The sequence below is a fragment of the Myodes glareolus genome, chromosome 10 (genome assembly GCF_982192425.1).
Source record: "Myodes glareolus chromosome 10, mMyoGla1.1, whole genome shotgun sequence".
Classification (NCBI taxonomy): domain Eukaryota; kingdom Metazoa; phylum Chordata; class Mammalia; order Rodentia; family Cricetidae; genus Myodes; species Myodes glareolus.
In genome coordinates, this window is record NC_142035.1 from 59,401,273 (window position 1) to 59,421,922 (window position 20,650).

Here is a 20,650-nt window from a genome sequence, read left to right on the forward strand (position 1 = left end):
ACAAATTGAAAGCCACCCTGATCTTAGTTGCACATTCCAGGCCAGCCAGGACTACATAGCAAGACTCGATCTGAAAAAGTCAAACATTCATACAAAAAGTACCTTGTTCAGGGTTGTAGGATGGCTCAAGCAGTGGAGCCGCTGCCACCAAACATGGAGACCTAAATACAATCGCCAGAACCAGATGGCAGGGGAGAGCACCAAATTCTGCATGTTGTTCTTTGACTTCTGCCTGTGTTCTCTGATACATGAGTATGTACACATGCACATATGCATGTTCACATACATGTTAAATAAGTACAGTCAGTGTTGTGTGGCTGTCCCTGCTCTCATCCCTACTGTCTTCACCCTACCCTTAAACTATATGTCCAATCTGAGAGGCCTTGTTAGACACCTTTAATCCCAGCACTCATGAGGCAAAGACGGGTGGATCTCTGAGTTTGAGGCCAGCCTGGTCTACAGAGTGAATTTTAGGATAGCCAGGGCTACACAGAGAAATCCTGTTTCATTGATGTTTTCCCTGTATGTATGTCTGTGTGAGGGTGTCAGAAGCCCAGGAATTGGGGTTACAGACAGATTAGAGCTATTGGGGTCCTGGGAATTGAACCAGGGTCCTCTGGAAGATCAGTCAGTGCTTTTAGCCACTGAGCCATGTCTCCAGCCCCCAAATCTGCTTTCTATAGAAAATATTTGCCAAATACTTCATAAAACTCGAAACCATACAGTGTGTGCCCTTACATTTTGGCTTCTTTCAAAGGTTCATCTTTTTTTTTTTTTTCAAAGTTTATTAAATTATGAAAGTTTCCATTTCTGCCCCTCCTCCCAACACCCTCCCACTCCCCTCTCCCCCTCCTCCTCCCTCTCCATCCCTAAGAGCAGTCAGGGTTTCCTGCCCTGTGGGAAGTTCAAGTTCCTCCCCCCTCCCTCCAGGTCCAGGAAGGTGAGTATCCAAACAGACTGGATCCCAAAAATCCAGTATATGCAGAGGAAACAAGTCCCAGTGTCATTGTCAATGGCTTATCAGAAAGGCTCCGGGCCAGCCACATTCAGAGAATCCGGCCACATTCAGAAAATCTGGTTGGATCACGTGCTCGTTCAGTCCCAGTCCAACTGGCCTTGGTGAACTTCTCATTAGATCAGTCCCCTTGTATCAGTGAGTGATCACACCCCTCGTGGTCCTGAGTTTTTTTTTTTCATGTTCTTCCTCCTTCTGCTCCTCATTTGGACCATGGGGGGGGGGGCTCAGTCCGGTGCTCCAATGTGGGTTTCCGTCTGTATCGCCATCCATCGTCAGATGAAGGATCTATGGTGATAAGCAAAATCTTCATCAGTATGGTTATAGGCCAAGGCCGGTTCAGGCACCCTCTCCTCTGTCCAGAGAACAATCTGGGGATCTCTCCTTGGACCTGGGATCCCATTTATAATCAAGTCTCTTGTAAACCCTAAACTAAGTATCCCTTAGTTGAGATATATTCTTCCCTGATCCCATATCCATCCTTCCTCCCTCCCCCCATCTCAGTCCCCCAAGTTTTCCCCATTCCTCCCTTACTCCCTTCTCTCTAACCCTCTCCCCTTCCAACAACCCTCCCACCCACCCCCCCCCATGCACCTGAGGTTACCTGGAACTCTTGTCTATTTCCTATCTCCTGGCGGATAGCTAAATAATCTTCATCATGTTCACCTTCTTATTTAGCTTCTCTAGGATCAGGAATAATAGGCTCAAAGACCTTTAATTATGGTTAGAATCCACTTATGAGTGAATACATACCGTGTTCCTCTTTTTGGGTCTGGCTTACCTCACTCAGTAAAGCGTTTTCTATTTCCATCCATTTGCATGCAAAATTCAAGATGTCATTGTTTTTTACCGCTGAGTAAAACTCTAATGTGTATATGTTCCACACCTTTTTTAACCATTCTTCTATTGAGGGGCACCTAGGTTGTTTCCAGGTTCTGGCTATTACAAATAGTGCTGCTATGAACATAGTTGAACAAATGCATTTGTAGTATGTTAGGGCATCTCGGGTATATTCCCAAGAGTGGAATTGCTGGGTCCTGAGGGAGGTTGACTCCCAGTTTCCTGGGAATTAGAAGCTGTTATCAAAAATCTCCCTACCAAAAAAAGTCCAGGACCAGGTGGTTTCAATGCAGAATTCTACCAGAACTTCCAGGAAGAGCTAATACCTATACTCCTTAATGTATTTCACAATATAGAAACAGAAGAATCATTGCCAAACTCTTTTTATGAAGCTACAGTTATCCTGATACCAAAACCACACAAAGACACAACCAAGAAAGAGAATTACAGACCAATCTCACTCATGAACATTGACACAAAAATACTCAATAAAATACTGGCAAACCTAATCCAAGAATACATTAGAAAAATTATCCATTATGATCAAGTGGGCTTCATCCCAGAGATGCAGGGCTGGTTCAACATACGCAAATCTATCAGTGTAATCCATCATATAAATAAACTGAAAGAAAAAACCATATGATCATTTCATTAGATGCTGAAAAAGCATTTGACAAAATCCAACATCCCTTTATCATAAAGGTATTGAAGAGATTGGGGATACAAGGATCATACCTAAATATAATAAAAGCTATTTACAGCAAGTCAACAGCTAACATCAAACTGAACGGAGAGAAACTCAAAGCCATTCCATTGAAATCAGTAACAAGACAAGGCTGTCCACTCTCCCCATACCTCTTCAATATAGTGCTAGAAGTTCTAGCAATAGCAATACGACAACATAAGGGGATCAAGGGGATTTGAATTGGAAAAGAAGAAGTTAAACTCTCGTTATTTGCAGACGATATGATAGTATACATGAGCGACCCCAAAAACTCTACCAAAGAACTCCTACAGCTGATAAACACCTTTAGTAATGTGGCAGGATACAAGGTCAACTCCAAAAAATCAGTTACCCTCCTATACACAAAGGATAAAGAAGCAGGGAGGGAAATCAGAGAAACTTTTTTTTTTTTTTTTTTTGTAACTGAAGATTCCTTTGTATATTTCATTTTGGCTCTTGCTCATCTGGTGATGGATTTTAGGGTGGTTTTTTTTTTAGCTGTTCTCAGCCCCAGTGCTGTAAACATTTATGTATACTTTTGTTTGAACGCGTGTCTTGTTTTCATTACTTTAAGGCATATGCCTGAAACAAATTACTGGGTTATACTATAGTTCTAGTTATTTAGAAACCCATTTTTATGTGATATATGAGCTAAGATTGAACAGTGTTAGATTATTGATTAAAAGATACTTGATAATATAGGACATGGAATTTAAATAATGTATCTTTTGGAAGCCAACCACACTGGTTTATGTATTATTTATGAATTTATTTATACTCTCAAACAGCATAGTTGTTTTGACAGACCATTTGTACTCAAAGCTTAGAATTATAAAAGAATTGCTGTCCCTAGTGGCAGTCATTGTTTTTATTGCCATTTCCCTTAGATTGTTGAAAACATTTTTACTTCTCTATTAGATAGGTTTATAGCTAGATTATGTGAAATCTATAGATCCATGATGTTGACATCTGGAAACTCAGTATGTTTGGTGTGGGTGTCTGCAAAATGTTTGGTCAGTGGTGACACACACCTTTAATCCCATTACTTGGGAAGCAGAGACAGGTGGATCGCAGTGCATTGAAGGCCACCCTGGTCTACAAAGTGAGTTCCAGGACAACCAGGGCTACACAGAGAAACCCTGTCTTCAAAAAAAACAAAAGTGTGGAAAGGCTCTTACTAGGATCTCTATTCCCCCCAATTTCTTTATTTTTTCATGAAAGGTGATTGGCATTTTTAAATAGTTATTTGCATAATTTTTCATTCTTGAAGCTTGGTCATCCCTTGCCTCCCCCCTACCCCCTTTACTGTTTCTGTTCTGTCTTCATCGTTTCTCTGCTTCTAAACTTCTTTCAGGTGTTATGATCTGGAGCTCAGGTTGTTGATCTTCGTCTTATGGACATGCACATTTGAGGGCATCACTGATTTCTTTTTTTCTTTCTTTTATTTATGTTTTTGTTTGTTTGCTTTATTGTTTATGTATTAGACTTTTCAAGACAGGGCTTTGGATCCTGTCCTGGAACTAGCTCTTGTAGATCAGGCTGACCTTGAACTCACAGAGATCCGCCTGCCTCTGCTTCCCAAGTGCTGGGATTAAAATGTATGCCACCACCGCCTGCTTTTTTTTTGAGCATCATTGTCTAACATGGCTTTATTCATCCATGTTTGTTTAAGACATGGTTTGTTTGAGTCATTTGTTTGTTTGAGACAGGGATCCCACAGTGTATCTTTGGCTATCCTGAAACTCACAGAGATCTACCTGCCTCTGCCTCCCAAGTGCTGGGATCAAGGTGTGTACCACCTTGCCTCTACGGACACATTAACATTATATCTAACTTCTACTGGTTCTTTGGTTCATGAATTGTTTGAAAGTATAGTTCAATTTCAAATAAGGGAGACCTTTTTATGTGTTTCCTGTTAACTGCTCTGTAACATTGAGTCCATTGTGGCAAGGGGACATGTAATTTTGTGATGTGGCATATGGTCAGTTTTTATATGTCCTGACTGTGTTTCAGAATTGTAGGAGTTATGCAGTTGTTCAGTTTAGTATTCTGTTTTAATAGGTCAGGAAACCAAGTTTGATGGCTTGTTTAATTTGTCTCTCTCCCCATACATCTGCCTGATTTATCCACTAAGAGAGAAAGATATGTATCTAAATGTGCAGTTACTTACTTATTTTACCCTCCTGTTGAACTGAACCTTTTATTATTATTGTTTGTTTTTGTTTCTTGAGACAGGGTTTCTCTTTGTAGCTGTTCTGGAACTCACTCTGTAGATTCTACTGGCCTTAAATTCGAAGATCCTCCTTTCTCTGCTTCCGAAGTACTGGGATTAAAGGCATGTGTCACCATGCCCTGAGTGCTTTATTATAAAGTTGTTTTTGTTAAGATTTTTTGACTTAAAATAATTTTTCTGAAATATATATACATATAGCATTACAAATGGTTGTGAACCACTATGTGGGTGCTAGGAACTGAAGCTGGATCTTCAAGAGCAGCACGTGCTTTGGACCACTGTTTAGCCCTCTGCAATCCTCTGTAGCCTAGATTAGCCTTGGTTTCATGAGCTACCTTGGTTTCTAGGTTACGGGTGTGTGATCACATTGCTTTATTATTTATGTATAGTCTTGCATGTATGGGGCTTCAGTGTGTGTGTGTAAGTCAGAGGACCACTTTTAGGTATTGCTTTTCTCTTTCCACTTGGACTGCAAATATTGAATTCATGTGATCAGACTTGAGAAGCAAGAACTTTACTCACTGAGCCATCTCAATGACTGCCAGTTTATTTTGTTTATTTTTTAGTAGAAAACCTAGAGAAAGCACCATGTATTCTTATGGTGTCTATTTGAAATAGGGTCTAGCTGGGTGATCTCTGATGACCTCAAACTCATGTTTCTTCTGCCTCGTCCTTCTCAGTGTTGGGGTTACAGATGTGCATTACTACATCTAATCCTCATCTACTCATTGTCTTAGTCTTAACTCTGAGTTTATTTCATATTGGTTTTCAGTATTTTCTTACGTTTGGTTGTTATTGTTCAATCCCGTGTCAGTTGAATAGTGAAATTTCTACAGATAATTGTAGATGTTGTACTCTTTTCTTCATCCTAGGATTTCTATGTATTTGGGGGCAGGGAAGTATTTTGTTGTTGTTGTTTTTTATTTTATTATTTTTAGATAGTATAACTTATAGCCCAGGCTGACCTCAAATTCACTCTGTAATTGAGAATGACTAGTTCTGATTCTCCTGCCTCCACTTCCCATGGCCTAGCCTCGTGTGCTAGGTAAGCAGTCTTACCAGCTGAGCTGTGTGCCCAGTCCTTATCTTGTGTGTCTCTGTCTGTCTGTCTGTCTTATCTGTTTGTCATTTTTTTTCTACTAGTATTGTTGCCTCTCTGGCACATAAGTAATTCACTGTTTTCTTTATTTAATCAGAACATGAGGTAATTCAAGGATTTTAATACTCGTGCATAATCCTTGAGTTATAGTTTAGAGCCAGGAGTGTGGGTAGTTACCCGAATACTCCAATTTTTTTCTTTTTTTTTAATCCTTAGCCCTACCTCTCTTTTTAAAATATTTTTATTAATTTATGAATTTTATTTTGGTTTGGTTTGGTTTTGGCTTTTTGAGACAGGAGTTTTTTTGTGTGTAGCCTTGGTTGTCCTGGAACGAGCTCTGTAAACCAGGCTGCGCTCAAACTCACAGAGATCCTCCTGCCTCTGCTTCCTGAGTGCCAGGATTAAACATGTGCCCCACCACCACCCAGCTATTAATTTCATTTTTTGTGTGTTTTATCTTCATGTTTGTGTGTACCCTCGGAGATCAGAGAAATCATTGGATCCCTTGAAAGTGGAGTTATAGATGGTTGTGAGCCATCATGTGGGTGATGGAAATTGAACCTAAGTCCTCCACAATTGTAACAAGTGCTCTTAACCATGAACTGTCTCTAACTCCTCTACATTTCTTTAGTAAAAATCTCTGCTAAGCTTTTTATTCTCTTAGCTGGAACTTTTGGAGTGTATCAGTGCCACAGAGCGAAAGGACCACATGCTGCTAGGCTTTACCACTCTTTCTGCTCCTTGGCTCTGTAATTTTCCATTGCTTCAGTATCTCTTAATACTTTAAAAAAAGATGTATTGTATGTGTGTTTCTATTTGGTTAGCAGGAGAATGGATCAAACAACGCCCCCTTTATTAGCTTTTTTAATTGGTCATTCAGAATAACCTTATTAATAATGTTTATTCTCCAAGAAAATAATATATATTGATCCATTTTTCAGGTGCTACCATATTGGGGAAATCCTCATGATAGAAAAGTCATCCGGAGATTCTGGAGTCAGGTAACTTCTGTTTTACACAATACACACACTCTGTCTCTTTCCTTCCCCTTCTCTTCCCCCCACCCTTTTCTCTTTTTTGAAATCTCTTTGATTTGGGTAAGTCCTCATGTATATAAGATCTATAATACATTTCTGGATATGTGGCAAATATGTTTTTCTTTATATACATTGTTTTTCCTGTACAGGACATGGTTTTTTCTTCTAGTCCACTATGAAAAGATACCTTTTTTTCTTTAAGATTTACTTTTTTAAAGTTTTATGTGTACGTGTGTGATATATGTGTACCGCATACATGCAGGATCCCAAAGAGGCCAGAAGAGAAGCCATCAGATTAGATACCCTGGAACTGGAGTTATAGTTATAAGTCACTGTGCAAGATTAGTAAGGGTTTTAAGCACTAAGCCATCTCTTCAGTCCCATGTTGCCTTTTCTTTCATGAACTGCTGTTACTTTGATTATATTACTGGAAATGCTTCAAAAACCTTGGACATTTGCAGTTTACCTCACTGCACTTCCTCCAGTCATTTAGAAGGAAGACCATCTATTCTTCATCTTTTTAATGCACTCTTCATACTTTATTACCTTTTTAAAGACAATATCTCACTATGTGACCCTAGCTGGCCCAGAACTTGCTATGTAGACCAGGCTGACCTCAAAATCAGAGATCTGTCTGTCTCTGCCTCCAAGTGCTGGGATTAAAGGTTACACTTGTACACCATACTTCCTTCATTACCTGATTGAGAATTGTAATGTGAATTGGAGAGATGACTCAGGAGGTGCTGAACAATCTTGATAATGTGTATTCAGTCCCTTGACCCAACAGTGGAAGGAAAGAGCAAACTCTGGAAAATTGTCCTTTGACCTCCTCATATATATGTGCTTACTCATTTATGCACACACATACACTAAAAATATTTGTTTGAAAACTTTTACATATCATTTTTCATATTTCCCCTCTGACATTTATAGAAGACCTTGTACACTCAGGATGCCCCCTTCCATGTGGTCATCACTAGCTACCAGCTGGTAGTACAGGATGTCAAGTATTTCCAACGGGTCAAGTGGCAATACATGGTACTGGATGAAGCTCAGGCGCTGAAGAGTAGTTCCAGGTAACCTGCATATTGGAAACTAGCCTTCATGGGTGGGAGTCTACATACAGAATCAGCAAGACCAGAAACTTTAGGATATAGCATAGTGTGGTCTATGCCTCAGTAGTTTGCCTGATCTGAATGCGGAAATTCTTATTTATATATTTTTCCCTGAGACTCAGATATTATGCTTAGATTATATAGATTTTTTTCAACCTTAATCTCATTTAGTTCTGACTTTGTTGCTAAGGGAAATTCTGTAGGAGAAGGGATCTTGGCCTTTTCTCTGAGGGATTATTTTATATGAGAATTTGAAACTGCAAGGAGAATATTACTCCAGGGGGATGGGAGATTTTCTCTCTCTCTCTTTTTTTTTTTTAAATCACTTTCCCCATCCTTGCATGGTCATTAGACTTCAAAGAGCTTTTTTATTGTAAGTTACATATATAAAGTAATTCCCAAACTGAAATAGAACAGTGCTTGGCTATATAATTTTACTTGGTGCCATTTAGCATTGGATTTTCTGTGTTTCTCTTGGTCCACCTATAGAACTTTCTCTTAGAGGTCCAAGTAACAGACAAGTGGAACGCAGCCTGTGGAGGGCATTTATTCATATACTCACTGAAGGAGGTCCTGCCTGTGGCTAAGAGGAGTAAAGACTTGAGTTATATCTAGCCCTTCTTCCATTGCTCTGCCAGCTGAGCTGGAAAGGCACAGACTAATACTTTTGACACCCTGTGTTTCAGATAAATGGTTTCTAAACCTTAGGTTTGGGTTTGGTTTTATATATATATGCAAGAACAACAGGAAACAGTAAAGATAGAAAAGTCATCCACTTTACCTTTTGTTTTCTTGTTTGTTTTTTGAGATTGGATTTCTCTGTGTAACAGTTCTGACTGTCCTGGAACTCGCTCTGTAGACCAGATTGGTCTCAAACTTACAGAGATCTTCTTGCCTCTGCCTCCCAGGTGCTGGGATTATAGGCCTGTGCCACCACTGCCCAGCTGGAATTTTTTTCTTTTTTTTTTAAAATTATTTATTTATTAAGTATATAATGTTCTGTCTGCATTATGCCTGCTCACCAGAAGAGGGCACCAGGTCTCATAGATGGTTGTGAGCCACCTTGTGGGTGCTGGTAATTGAACTCAGGACCTCTGGAAGAGCAGCCAGTGCTCTTAACCTCTGAGCCATCTCTCCAGCCCCCTTTTTTTTCTTTCTAAGTGTTAATACCAGTGGTATTGTGAGTCTCAGCTCTACTAGGATTTTTATCTTCATCTTTGTTAAGATATATTTTTGTTGTGTGGATGATACAGTGTATTATTCTTAAGTACTGTTTGGAAATCATTTTTTAGAACTATTGGATCTTAGGATAATTATTGCCAACTTGGAATTTGTAACTCATTTTCTTGAACAGTGTTCGTTGGAAGATTCTCTTACAGTTCCAGTGTCGGAATCGGCTTTTGTTAACTGGAACCCCCATTCAGAATACCATGGCAGAGGTAGGCACTAGTCAGCGTCACTGTTTATATCTTCTTAATACATCTGTACCCATGCTGAACATCTACCGTTTTTTACAAATTATCTTCACCATTATACAAGACTTTGATTGTAGCGTCCTAACTGTCCTGTAGGCAACATCCTTATTTTCTTACTATTTATTGATTACAGTGTCCCTTTTTGTTTCCTTACTAAATATTGCCCATCTTATACAGGTAAGTTTTTACTCTAGAATTGGAAGCTAATATTCTCTAACACTGAAGGACTTGGTTCTTTCTTTAGAATTCATCATTTTGTAGGCAATACATTCACTCTTAACAACTGCTTTTTTTGCCTATGCAAAATGGAAGCAGTCATAAATAGGGTAGAAATGAATGATTCTGGCTATGCTCCCTTAAATTTTTTTTCATGAAAATACATAGTCAACCAGTTAGCCTCATAGGCTGTAATTGGTCTTCTCTAGGGTTATTTGCAGTGAACACACTGCGTTCAAAACTTTGTCAGTTGTGGAATCAGCTGTTGATTGTCATCTATAAAACTGTCATCTATGGCCGGGTGGTGGTGGCGCACGCCTTTAATCCCAGCACTCGGGAGGCAGAGGCAGATGGAACTATGTGGGTTCAAGACCAGCCTGGTCTACAAGAGCTAGTTCTAGGACAGGCTCCAAAGCTACAGAGAAACCCTGTCTTGAAAAACAAAACAAACAAACAAACAAACAAAAAACCTGTCATCTATATTACTGCAAAAACTAAGCAGTGTTTTGTATTATTAAGCTTTTAGTTTTCAATTAATTGAAAAAATCATAACGTTTTGTTGCAACACCTAATTGTAATTGAATGGGATCATTGAGCAAACATTTAGACTCATTTATTTCTCTGCCTCAGCATATGCATTCGTTTGTTACTTCACTCTCCAAACTTAATATAGCATCACATAGTGTCATTTTATGACACAGTATCTTTTAATATTTTTTTTCTTTGTTTCAAGCTCTGGGCTCTGCTGCATTTCATTATGCCAACATTATTTGATTCACATGAAGAATTTAATGAATGGTTTTCCAAGGATATTGAAAGTCATGCTGAAAACAAATCTGCTATCGATGAGAGTAAGTACTGTTATGCCTTTTCTCTTTTTTGTGAGGAGTTTTAAAGACTCTGTAACCCAGGTTTCACGCTACAGCCTAGACTGGTCTGCAATTCCCTATGTAGTCTGGCCTCAAACGTAGACATTTCCTGTTTCAGTTTCCCGATTCTGGGATTACAGGTATGAGCCATCACAACTGGCTCTGAACTTTGTTTTCAATCTATTAGCATGGGCAACTATGTACTTAGAATTTATTTTTTTTTTTAATTTTACTTATTAGTAGGTGGGAGGGTGCATGCCACAGTGAGTTCATGGAGGTCAGAGGGTAACTGTAGAGTGGTTCTCTTCTCTGTTTTACCTTTGTATGGGTTCTGAGGTTCAAACTCGGGTCATCAGGCTTGCTTGGCAATCATCTTCACCCACAGAGCCATTTTATGAGCCCCAGGATTTGCTTCTATTGCAAACATTTTATCCTTGTTTGTCAATAGTTTTTTTTACTACTTGCCTAATATTAAAATATGCCAAGTTGCTTATTATGAAGATATAACTTGACATCTACTAATTGTAAGAAAAATTCAGTAGGGTCTAGAAAGATGGCTCAGTGTTGAAGAACAATGACTACTTTTCCAGGAGCCAAGTTGAATTTCCTTAATGTACAAACATGGCAGCTCCCAGCTACATGTAATTCCAGCCACTTGGAATTTGACACCTTCTCCTACACACATTAAGCACTGTGTATGCACATGGTGATTAGACTTGCATACAATAAAATAAATTCTTTAAGTGTTTTTTAAGAAGTTACTAACTTTTTATTGCTTTAAAGATAATTTTGGGGAAACACTAGGTCCTAGTTTGCTTTCTGTTGAAGTTTGTGGAAGAAAGTTTTATTTGGGTTACACATCCCAGTCTTACACCATCATAGAACAGGAGCAGAAGCAGGAAGCTTGAAGCAGGAACTGAAGCAGAGACCATGGAAGAAAACTACTTTCTAGATTGTTTCCATGCATTGTTCAGCCTGCTCTTTTGTGTAGGACCAAAAAAAAATGGTCTTTTTACCTAGGACCATCTGCCTAGGGTGGCATGCCTACAGTCGGCTGGGTCCTCCTGGGGCCAGCCTGGTCTATAGCATCAGTTCCAGGACAGCCAGGGCTACATAGTGAGACCCAGTCTTGGAAGAAAAGAAAGCTCAAACACACACTCACAAAGAAAAGAAAAAAAAAGCGAAAATGCCTCCCCCCCCCCCTTTGCCCACAGCCATGTTTGATGGGAAAGAATTCCTCAGTTGACGGCCTCTCTTTGTGTCAAGTTGACAAAAAATAACTAGTACACACTGGGAGTCCCTTCTGATTTTCATTAGGTCTTGTGAAAATCTTATTATTGATACAATTTTCCAGATACACTCTGAAAGTTGTTTCTAATAGAAATAGAGCGTGTCCAAGGTGCTTGTTTTTGGATGTTTGGTTCTTTCAAAAAATTACTGAGCCCAATGGCATTTTGGAGAGTTTGGTGGGAGGAACATGATGTTTATTTTGACTGTCTTAAATCAGTGTACAATGCTTTATTTGTGGACTTCCTGTTTCAGATCAACTCTCTCGCTTACACATGATCTTGAAACCATTTATGCTGAGAAGAATCAAAAAAGATGTAGAAAATGAATTGTCTGACAAGGTAAGAAATAAAATCTTACTTTTAATGAATTTGAGCCTCAGGGTTCTTCACAGAAAATTTCCTTGGTATATATTTAGTTGAAAGATAATCGATTTGATTGAGATCTTTGAATTTGAATGGTATAGAGGACCTAAGCAAGGCAAGTAACATTCTTTTCCTTTTGTTAACAGCCACCCCCAAATTGGGTTTGTTTTGTTTTTTTTTTATACAGGTTCTTAACCTTAAGCTAGGCTGGCCTGGAACTCATGTAGTATAGGGTGACTTCGAACTCTGAACCTCTGTCATACCCTTTTGGTTGCCTGTACAGATTATATGTGTTAACCATCATGTCTGGCTACACTTTTATCAATGGAGTGTTTGAAACATTACAAAAATAGAATAATGTCATGACTCCACTTGTGCCCATGGTACAGCATTAGTAGTGATCAACACGTGGTCATTCGTAACCTTTGGTATATTTTAAAATGAGTCTTACAATTACTTTATTTAAAAATATTTTCATGCGGGCTGGAGAAATGGCTCAGTGGTTAAGAGCACTAGCTACTCTTGCAGAGGACCTGGGTTCAATTCCCGGCACCCACATGGCAGCTCACAACTGTCTAACTCCAGTTCCAGGGAACCTGATGTCTCACAGATTATAGACAGGGAAAACACCAGTGCACATTAAATAAATAGATCTCTTTTTAAAAATCCATGCATATCTCTCAGTGATTTTATTTTCCTTTGAGACAAGGTCTAACTGTACACCAGACTGAGGCTTAAATCGTGCACCACCAAGCCTTGTAGAGTTGGTCTTTTTAAGTCGGGTATTATTATCTTTAGGCAACTGCATGAATAATAATACTGTTAGCCAATTTAGTGATTTGAAGAAGAGATCACATTCCCCATATATGTGCTTGGTATAGACTGAGTAGTCCTTTGACAATCGGTACTTGAAAATATGAATGTGGATATAGGGTATCTGGAAGTATGTTTTCGTAGAGTACAGTGAAGGGTGATAAGTGATTGGTGCTGTTACAAGTGGAAAAGAGGATTTGGAGAGGGCATCTAGTGTGTGACAGGAGAGGTGAGTCATGAAAACATTTTATTTAAGGATATACTGATTTTTTTCACCTGATAGTTACAAATATGAATGTTTCGTTGATTTTTTTTCTTTAGATTGAAATTCTGATGTACTGCCAGTTGACTAGCCGACAAAAGCTCTTATATCAGGCACTAAAGAATAAAATTTCCATTGAAGACTTACTGCAGTCTTCTATGGGCTCTACTCAGCAAGCACAGAACACCACCAGCAGCCTCATGAATCTAGTCATGCAGTTCAGGAAGGTAAGGCTTAGGTCATTTGCTTTGTTGTTTTTCTTAACATACTTCATGTAGAGGACCCTAGGCTTGATGCCAGATAGGCCTCTCGAGCTGAAAATGGGAAGGCAATATCCGTGAAGTTCAGCAGTCAGCAATGATATCTGCAAATGACAATGTTGTCCTACCATTTCCCTTCATCTTAGGTGTGTAATCACCCAGAGTTATTTGAACGGCAAGAAACTTGGTCTCCATTTCATATTTCCCTAAAGCCATATGAAATTTCAAAATTTATCTATCGTCATGGACAGATCAGGGTCTTCAACCATTCACGAGATAGGTGAGCAAATATTGATGTCTGTTGATGCTGAGTGCTTTTAAAATTTGGCTCAATGGCCACATTTATTATTTAGTAGTGCTGGGGATTGAATCCAAGGTCTCATGCTTATTAGGTGGATGATCTACTATAGAACTATATCCTTGGTGAAGTAGATAAATATAGTGTTGAATATGTGAGTTTCCAATAAAGAGATATTTTAACAAATGGTGAACAATTATTGAGGGCACTTAGGGTGGGAGTTGGAGTGCTACAAAGACTTCCATTAGATGGCCTTAAATGCCTTAGCCATTTCTATTAACTTTCTAAATCAGGAATGCATACCTGTGTTCAAATGTGCATTTGCACCAAAAATCAACAGTAAGTTTACTAAAAATGTCCTGATGTACTTAAGTTACATTAAAGTGACTTGAAGTCACACTTAATGCAAAACTGAGTTTATTGGTTTTTAATTAAATTTATTCTCTTGATAAGAGTCTACAGTAATAAATTTGGTAAAGTTGAATTAGTCGTTAAACTAATATGCTACAGACCAGTTCATTCAGAAAATTGGTATGTGGTCCATTTTATACCTCTAAGTTAGGATAGTTCTGAATTCCAGACTGTTTATTGTGCTCTTAAGTGGATATCTGTGTGCCAGCAGTTGAGAGCTATGGACATTGTTAAAGCTTTTTGTTATAAAAATATTCACCAACATGACCTAATAAAACTAAAATTGAAGCTTTTTTTAAAACAGATTTGAATAAGAGAAAAGGACCAGAGTTGTACTTTTTGTTTAGGCTACAATTGAGAGTCCGTGTAGTGAGGAGAGATTTACTTTAGTGTAACAGTTTTTTATTTTCTGACATTTATGTCACAAGTTGCATAGTAATATGATAAGAACCTTCTTACATGTAGAAATAGTCTTAAATTTTGATTTTCCTTAATTTGGAGCTTCCAGTATAGTTAACTTCTCAGTGTTTGTAATTCCCTTCAGATTTATTTCAATTACTTGCTTTACAGGTGGTTAAAAGTTCTACTTTCCCCATTTGCACCAGACTATATCCAGCAGTCTCTCTTCCACAGAAAAGGTAGGAGTTTTGAGCATTGGAAGGAGAGTTGGGGTTTTACCATAATATTCTTTGTTTTGCCTGTGACTATTTTGGTCTTTTGCCTGTGACTGTAGTGGTTTTGGCCTTTATTTTCTAATGTCTTAATAAATTGGTAAATTAGTGGCTAGAAAGGTAGTTTAAGACTATGGAACATTAGCATTTGCCACACTAGTGTGAGGACTAGAGTTTAGATCCCTAGAACTCAGGTAAATGCTAGGTAGGTGTGGTAGCCCTGCTGTAATCTTAGCATACAGGTGGGAGAGGCAGGGTCCCTAAAGCAACTAGTCAAATCAGTGAGTACCTTGCCTCAGTAAATAGAAAGGGACCAAGGAAGATGCCTACATTTGCCCACACCCACATGAACTTGTGTACACACATTTGCATACCTTTCACAAACAAATGAAAGGCAAAAAAAAAAAAAGGTTTACAAGTTAGTCATCTTCATCTGTAATTTTTATTTTATTGGTTTTTCGAGACAGTTTCTCTACATAGCTCTGACTTTCCTGGAACTCACTATGTAGAAGAAGCGGCCTTTATCTCAGTAATCAGCCTGCCTCTGCCTTCTGTGTTTTGTTGGTGATCAGAGCCATGCGTCATTATGCATGCCTAGTTTCTGTCATTTGTAGACAGAGCAGGAAGCAATACAACATATTCATAGTGACTTCTGTCTACATTTTGTTTGTTTGTTTGCTTGGTTTGTTTTTCTAGACAGAGTTTCTCTGTGTCTTGGAACTGGTTCTTGTATGCCGGGCTAGGCTTGAACTCATAGAGATCTGCCTGCCTCTGCCTCCTAAGTGCTGGGATTAAAGGCACCCGACTTTCTGACTACAGTTTATTCTACCTATCTCTTAGGAATTTCTCATCCTTAAAGCCAGGTCCAGCAGCTCACCCCTATAATCTCAGTACTCAGGAAACCAAATCCATGAATTTGAAGCTTGTCTGGCCTACTATGAGAACTTCTTCGAAAGAAAGAAAGAAAGAAAGAATTGGGCTGGGCATGGTAGAGTGCTTGCCTAACATACACAAAGCCCTTGGTTCAATCCCTAGCACCTAATAAACGAGGCTTGGTGGCACATACCTTTAATCTCTTCTTTCCGGAGAGGGAGTCAGAAAGATCAGAAGTTCAAAGTCATCCTTAAGTATATACCAAGTTTGAAACCGCTCTGGGCTACATGAGAGCTTGTCTTAAAACAAAGAGTTTCTTCCACTTGAAATTTAACATTAATGCTTTTATTAATGAGAATTCCATTCTTCCTTCTTATCCTGAGCTGCTTGACCTTGAGCATTGTCCAAAATATTAAGGTGAAAGTTCAGAACCTTTCTCTTTTGTCCTTTGTTCAAATCATAGAAATTAACCAAAGGCCAAAACCCCCAAAGTTGGCTGATAAGCTCTCTTCACTGTCTCGTATGTGCTGCACTTCACAGGTGCGTCTTCTGTCTGTGCCTGTAGTATGCAAATAATAGCATCCTGGCTAGATAATTAAACAGGTCAGCAGGCTAAGTTGAATATTGTCTTTTGGTTTGCTAGCGGGCTCAGCATTGTTCTTTGATTTTCCAGGTATTAATGAAGGAAGCTGTTTTTCTTTCCTTCGATTTATTGATGTCTCGCCAGCAGAAATGGCAAACCTCATGCTTCAGGGACTTTTGGCCAGGTGAGAAGTTTGCTTACTGTTTGATAGAAGAGCAACTGGGAATAGGCAGGGACAAAAGTGCAATACTGTGACTTTAAACACTTAATATTACACCTTGAGCCTCTATTTTTTTCCCCTATCAATAATTTTTTTTATGAGCTATGAATGGTGATAGTACAAGCCTGTAATCCCAGCACATGGCTGACTGAAGCAAGGGGATCGGGTGTTGGAAGCAGCCTGTGCTATATGAAACCTTGTCCCATCTTCTAGCAAAAAAGAAATATTAAAAATTTTTTTCTGTTTTTTTTTTCTTTCGTGTTTGTGTGTTCATATAGTTATGCTTACTATTACCTTAAACATTCTGGGAAATTTAGCTTTGTGTTTTTATTCTTTGCAAAATGGCTTTTACTGATTTATATTACGTTGTTTTATTGTATTTAATTTTTTTTATGTTCATTGATATTTTGCCTGCATGTATGTCTGTGTGAGGGTGGATCTGAAGTTACAGACAGGTGTGAACTGCCATGTGGTTGCTAGGAACTGAACCCAGGTCCTGGAACAACAGCCAGTGCTCCTCACTGCTGAGCCATCTCTCTAGCCCCTTTTACGTTGTTTTTAATGTAATAGATAACTCATTAGGAATGACTATCTTCCTGATAAGATAATTTTTTTTTTATGGTAAGAGTTTTTGAAGTAGAGATAAATGTTTCTGAGTATTTTTCGTATTTATTTGCTTTGAAAAAGCAAATCATGTCAGAGAATCTATAGAACAAAAGTATGTAATGGCTTTATCTGAAGGTAAGAAAGAATCGCTTCCAAATGCTCAAGATTTACAAACGGTGTGTGATAATGGGATAAGTCCTCGTTGTGAACTACCAAATTTCATAGGAACATTGAGTAAGCACATCTCTGTGGTTTGTTTCAGGTGGTTAGCTCTTTTCCTGTCTCTGAAAGCCTCCTACAGGCTCCATCAGTTGCGTTCTTGGAGAGATCCAGACAGGGAGAGCCATCAGAGATATCTGAGAAATAAGGATTTTCTTCTTGGAGTTGATTTTCCACTTTCCTTCCCTAACCTTTGCAGCTGCCCCTTGTTAAAGGTAAGCAGTTATCTGTGCATAAATTGTCTGCTTAGTACCTTTAGTTTCCTTCTCTTTGCATTAGTAAAATTAATGCTAAATGGTATCTTCAAGAACCCTCATGTTTACCCAGGCACTGGTGGCTCTAGAGGCAAAGGCTGGCAGATGGAGTTCCGGGACAGCTAGGACTGTTAAAGAGAGAAACCTTATCTCGGAAAACAAAAAGCAAACAAAAACCCCAATGTTTTGAGGGGTTTGTACAATGTATTGAGTTACACTTAAATTATGTGTTTATTTTTCATGTGTAAATGTTTCGTATATTTTGTTGTGGTGAAGAACTTTTAAATTTTCCTTTATGCTTTATTTTATGCGTATGGGAATTTTGCCTACATGTACGTCTGTGCAGTGTGGGAGGCTGAGACAAAAGGATTATAAGTTTAGAGCCAGCGTGGACAACTTAGTGTGAGACCCAGGCTTCAAATAAAAAGTAAAAACAGGCCTTTCGCTGTTTTAGTGGCGTACTAGTGAGAACCTTTGGGTTCAGCCTCAAGACTCTCTTCAGTGTTCAGATTGGATACTGCAGCAAGTGAAAGGGATTTTTTTCCCCATAGGGTATCTGAGGGGAATGAATGAGCTCTCCCATTCCATGCTTTTTCAAATCATGTTTTGCTTTTATTCTAATTCTCCTGTCCTAATTTTTAATTTCTCCTGGCTGCTTCTTTCTAGCCTCAAAACTTTTTCTTACAGGAGCCTTGTAGCGATAAAAAAAATTACAAGAGTTACCTCTCATTAGTCAAAAGCATATTCCTAGGGTAAGCGATAGGGAGCTGAGCCATTGCCATGCCAACACAAGGTTCCAAGATTGCAGGAGTGAGACTGACCAGATTGGGGGGTGGGGGGAATGAGGTGCATACTGCCCAGTGACAGACTTTGAGACATAGGTCTGTTGGCAGACTGACAAGAAAGAATTGGCATGCCTTCTTTTTTGGGTGCTTTGTGTTGCAACTGGGTATCTATGACTCTGACTGTGCATAGCTCTAGTTTTAAACTTATGGTCTATTTACAAAAAGCCTTTAGTGTAGCGTGAGACTTGCTCTGAGGTGGAAGTGAGCTACTTGTGTGCAGTTAGTCTAAGCCAAAAGGAACAAAACAGGTCTCTAAGTGTCTACAGTCATTGTGGGACAGATAGATCTAATATGAAATATGTCCTAGTATATTTTCTGTGTATCAAATGAAAGTCATCTTCCTGACATTCCACAGATATATGCCCATAAGATTGAGGTGAAATCGTTAGATTACATGTACACATCACATGGAAATGGCATGGTAATGATGAGATATCATAGCTGTTATTGCTCAAGTGAAATTACAGATGAAAGAAAAAGTCAATGACCCACAGACCCTGCCTGTCAGGTTTCCTTTATCTGAGAATTCTCTGGTGGCTTGACATCTGAATTATCAATTGCAATAAGCTGTAATTGCATCATGGCCCACAATAGCTTGTTATAAATGCTCCTGAGAGCATACCATTTGCCCAGTTTTGGTTTTGTGTAGGAATTACTTGTTGGTGTTCCAGGTATAACAGTTAATAAAAATGTATGAAGCACATTCTGTCTGAGGGTTTTAAAATTTGGTCATGACTGGCAAGAATGTGCTAGCTGTTCATGATGGCATATGTCAATAATACCAATACTTTGCATGCAAATGGAGACAGGAGTTCAAGTTTGTCCTTTGCTACTAAGTAAATGAGGCCAGCCTGTGCAACTTAAGACCTTTTCTCAACAAAGAAAAAAGGTTATAAAAGTGTCTGATAAATGTAAACGTATATAGCAAAATTTTCATGTACAAACTCATTATACCTTTATATATAGTTTGCCTTTATTTCCTTTTTGTCGTCTTCTCCCACTCTATCTGCTCCCTTTTTTTCCGTTTTCTTCAGATATATTTGTGAGGCAGATCCAAATTCAGTGGAGATGTTGTAATACAGGGCCAGCATGTTGGCACAGTAGAAAAGGTGCTTGCCCCCAACCACTGGGAACCTGAGTTTAATCCAGAGAACCTTGAGTGTAATCCGCAGGACACACATGATGGAAGGGAAGAACTAAGTCCAGCTAGGTGTCCAATACTCACTCAGAAAAATAACATTTAATTGCAAAAAACAAGATGGAGGATCAGTTGTGGAGTGTCAGGCTCTGGCATATACACATTCACACATATGTACCAGTAGATAGGTAGGTAAGTAGACAGACAGACACACACACATATACACCAAACATGCAGATAGATAGGTGGGTAGGTAGATAAAAAATAATAGAATAGTACTTTCTTGGCTTCTGTAAGTCAGAATTCAGATACATATTCAATGCAGGTAAAAATGAGTTTTCCCGTTAGACTTGGTAGGGAGAAGCAGAGGAAGAAACTTGCCACTGTCCATATTTAGTCACATCTATGGGAAAAATGGAAAACAAAAGGGTGGCTTCAACTATGAACTGTGCGTTCTTAGAGTACTTCCCAAAATCTGTTTATTAGGTAGTAATGTGTACTGGAGAGTATAAATCTTGTACATTGGGGTCTTAAAAGAAAATTGTTTGCTTAAAGATTAAACCTAGAGCTATAGGAAATATTATTTTGAGGTAAAACCGTTTTTAAAGCTATATCCAGTTGAAGACCTTGTCAGAAATGATAACTTTCAGAAAGCAAGAATCATTATTAAGTTTTGTTAATATTGTCCTTGTGAACAGATATCATAGTAATCTACTTAGCCATAGTATATGTTTAAAGTTTGTTTTTGTTTTTGTTTGAAACTGGGTTTCTCTGTATAGCCTTGGCTAGCCTGGAACTTCCTCTGTAGACCAGGCTGGTCTTGAACTCAAGGATCTGCCTTCCTCTGCCTCCCAAGTGCTGTATCTAAAGCTATGTGCCTCCATGCCCAGGAAAAGTTGTATTTTTTTTTTAATGTGTTGTC

At 38.7% G+C, this 20,650-nt stretch overlaps 1 protein-coding gene across 1 annotated transcript in view; it reads left to right on the forward strand.

Moving 5' to 3' along the window:
* Ino80 (INO80 complex ATPase subunit) overlaps positions 1 to 20,650 on the forward strand; it is a 117,473-nt gene that overhangs the window by 37,476 nt on the left and 59,347 nt on the right. Inside the window, exons 15-24 of the mRNA XM_085696449.2 lie at positions 6,853 to 6,912; positions 7,882 to 8,024; positions 9,418 to 9,502; positions 10,488 to 10,605; positions 12,166 to 12,251; positions 13,410 to 13,577; positions 13,757 to 13,890; positions 14,890 to 14,957; positions 16,537 to 16,630; positions 17,535 to 17,706. Coding sequence (XP_085552575.2) covers positions 6,853 to 6,912; positions 7,882 to 8,024; positions 9,418 to 9,502; positions 10,488 to 10,605; positions 12,166 to 12,251; positions 13,410 to 13,577; positions 13,757 to 13,890; positions 14,890 to 14,957; positions 16,537 to 16,630; positions 17,535 to 17,706 — 1,128 coding nt within the window. The remainder of the gene's footprint in view (positions 1 to 6,852; positions 6,913 to 7,881; positions 8,025 to 9,417; positions 9,503 to 10,487; positions 10,606 to 12,165; positions 12,252 to 13,409; positions 13,578 to 13,756; positions 13,891 to 14,889; positions 14,958 to 16,536; positions 16,631 to 17,534; positions 17,707 to 20,650) is intronic.